Raw genomic sequence first — 2991 nt, forward strand, 5'->3', positions numbered from 1 at the left:
AAGCTTGCAACAAAGGGACACAAAATATTCATACTTTAGGTTATTGCCCTGTGTCTCAATTCCCTAAATCAGAATCACAGAGAGGCTGCATAGGTTTGGGACCGTTTGAAATATACTGACTAGGGCACTAATGTGGAATTAATGAGTCTCAAAAAAGAGATTGATAGTTTCCATGTGCTCTCTCTTTAAATACTTGTGCTTGGAACCCTGAGCTATCATGTGAGAAGGCGAACTACCCTGGCACTTAGTGAGTGGGTGCCAGATGCTAGAATTCTTGCAACAATGGCATAGTCATGCCAAACAGAAAATGGTTATACATGTTTTTCAAATGTCCTTTAAGGCATTCATGTGTGTGAAAAAGCATATTTAAAATTTTCTAAGTTATCTTTGGAGTTGGCCTCCAGACCAAGAGCCCCAGTATCATCTGAGATCTTGTTTTAAATGTGTGTTTTGGGGCTCCACTCTAGACCACTGATAAAACTTTCAGAGGTGGGAACAAGAAATCTGTGTCTTATCAAGACTTCTGTTACATATTAACATTTGAGAATTGCTGATCTAAGTTTATAACTTAAAGTTTATAGTATACATGCAATTTCCCAAGAGTCAATGCTGTATACATTGAGAGAAGATTGTCTAATGCCTTGTTTAGGCCTTTACCAAGAGATGTTAAACATTTTAAAATATCACACTACGTATGTTATTAGATGGTATTATGTAACCTCTCCAGTTATGTTGGTGTGCATGTATGTCTATCTATTTTAGAGCTTAATTGGTTTAAGTACCTGAATACTTCCTTACCTCTTCAAGTATAATAGTGCCTGACCATTTACATATTTAAAAATGTATTGTTTTATTTTAAATTATTTCTATTTATTCTTCAGTTTATAGTTAGGGCTTTACATCAATTCAAAACCCTGCACGAAGGCAGGCTTTATTTTTTAACAATTTTATTTTAGGATAGCATATACTCAATTATTTGTTTAAAAGATGGTGGGATGTTGGTCTAGTAGAATTGAGAACCACTGTTGTAGGTGACTGATGAGACCTCTAAAGTTAGTTTAGGGAATATTGGAGATACCTAAGATCAACATATTATCTCAGAATATACCTGGTTCCCAGATTTCTGATAATATTTCCTTGTCAGAAAAGCTGATGAAGTATTTGAATTCTAGACAGGAAAGTTAATACCTTACAAACTGAGTTAGCACCCATAATGTAAAAGAGAAACAACAACAAAAAAAGGGGATTGTCCTATTTATCCCAGATTTTTTTTTTTAAAGACACATTTATTCAGCGTCATGATCAGACTATTATTTAGCAATCAACAGCATGGGTGCAAAAAAAAAAAAAATCTACATTAAAACCCTTTGTTGGAATGCTTTACACTTTCCACAGAACAGAAACTAAAATAACCTGTTATACAATTAGTCACAAATACAGTCCTTGAGTTTTTTTGCCCATATACATGAATATTGTCTAAAACATGTCTTCTTTGTAGCAGCTAGGCCCTGCCACCAATGTGCTTGGCTGAGTTCACAAATCTGTTGTAACCTGTAGCTTCCCTGTCACTTCCCTGGCTCTCCTCTCCTGCTAAGTTTTGTTTCCTGGCAGTAATTAAAACCTTCTGCCACTGCCGTAGCTGCTGCTGCTGCTGGAACCACCATAGCCACCTTGGTTTCATGGTTTGGCGAAGTATTGGCCTCCACCACCATAAGGGCCAGAGCTTCTGCCTCCAAAATTGCGTCCTTTCATGGGTCCAAAATTTGAGAATTGATTGTTGTTATTGCCAAAATCATTATAGCTTCCGCCACCTCCAAAGTTGCTTCCATCATTACCAAATCCGTTATAGCCATCCCCACTGCCACCATATCCACCACCACCTCGACTGCCACCAAAGCCACCTCGACCACTGAAGTTTCCTCCGCGACCAAAGTTGTCATTCCCACCAAAACCACCTCCACGACCACCACCAAAGTTTCCAGAACCACTTCGACCTCTTTGGCTGGATGAAGCACTAGCCATCTCTTGCTTAGAGAGCGCTTTCCTTACTTCACAGTTGTGGCCATTCACAGTATGGTATTTTTGAATGACAATCTTGTCTACAGAATCATGGTCATCAAATATTACAAAACCAAAACCCCTCTTTTTGCCACTGCCTCGGTCAGTCATGATCTCAATCACTTCGATTTTCCCATACTGTTCAAAATAATCTCTTAGATGATGTTCTTCAGTGTCTTCTTTAATGCCACCAACAAAAGTCTTTTTCACAGTTAAGTGGGCACCAGGTCTTTGAGAATCTTCTCTTGAGACAGCCCTCTTTGGTTCCACAACTCTTCCATCCACCTTGTGTGGCCTTGCATTCATGGCTGCATCCACCACCTCCACAGTGGCATATGTGACAAACCCAAAGCCTCTGGAGCGCTTGGTGTTTGGATCTCTCATTACCACACAGTCCATAAGTGTTCCCCATTGCTCAAAATGGCTCCTCAGACTCTCATCGGTTGTTTCAAAGCTCAGACCTCCGATGAAGAGCTTCCACAGCTGTTCAGGCTCTTTGGGAGACTCTGACTTAGACATGACGGCGGTGGGAGGGGAGATTTTAACGATGCTTACTTGGCGGCGTCCACGGGCAGAAAGCTTGTCCCAGATTTTTAAAACAAAAGAAACAGATCACTAAAAATAAGTGGAAGCTTTTTCCTACTCTGATATCTCTTTTTTTTTCTCTCTCTCCTTCTTTCTTCAGGGATGGTATTATCATGAATCAGGTGTGTAGTCAGTCTATATGGTTATACTTTTATTGCATATATATGGATTGATAAACAATAGTTTGCTTTTTTTATATTTACCTAATACCATGTCATAGGTAATATTTAGCAATTTGTTCTTTTCATTATGTTATGTTATGAAGATCTACTCATGACACTTACAGATCTAATCCATTTATTCAGTTTTCTGTGTATCATTCCTTCTTATTAATATACCACAATTTAC

At 38.7% G+C, this 2991-nt stretch overlaps 1 protein-coding gene across 1 annotated transcript; it reads right to left on the reverse strand.

Annotated features, from left to right (window-relative positions):
• Window positions 1-1640: 1640 nt before the first annotated feature.
• On the reverse strand, window positions 1641-2592 carry LOC116585647 (heterogeneous nuclear ribonucleoprotein A1-like). The gene has a single exon (XM_032334970.1). It carries the CDS (start codon window positions 2575-2577, stop codon window positions 1678-1680), a length of 900 nt encoding a protein of 299 aa, XP_032190861.1. The 5' UTR covers window positions 2578-2592; the 3' UTR covers window positions 1641-1677.
• Between the last annotated feature and the right edge of the window lie 399 nt (window positions 2593-2991).

The sequence above is a fragment of the Mustela erminea genome, chromosome 3, assembly GCF_009829155.1.
Source record: "Mustela erminea isolate mMusErm1 chromosome 3, mMusErm1.Pri, whole genome shotgun sequence".
Classification (NCBI taxonomy): Eukaryota; Metazoa; Chordata; class Mammalia; order Carnivora; family Mustelidae; genus Mustela; species Mustela erminea.

Bases quoted from the DNA above. Each gene is read 5' to 3' on its own strand.
- LOC116585647 (XM_032334970.1), bottom strand. From the start codon at position 2,577: ATGTCTAAGTCAGAGTCTCCCAAAGAGCCTGAACAGCTGTGGAAGCTC.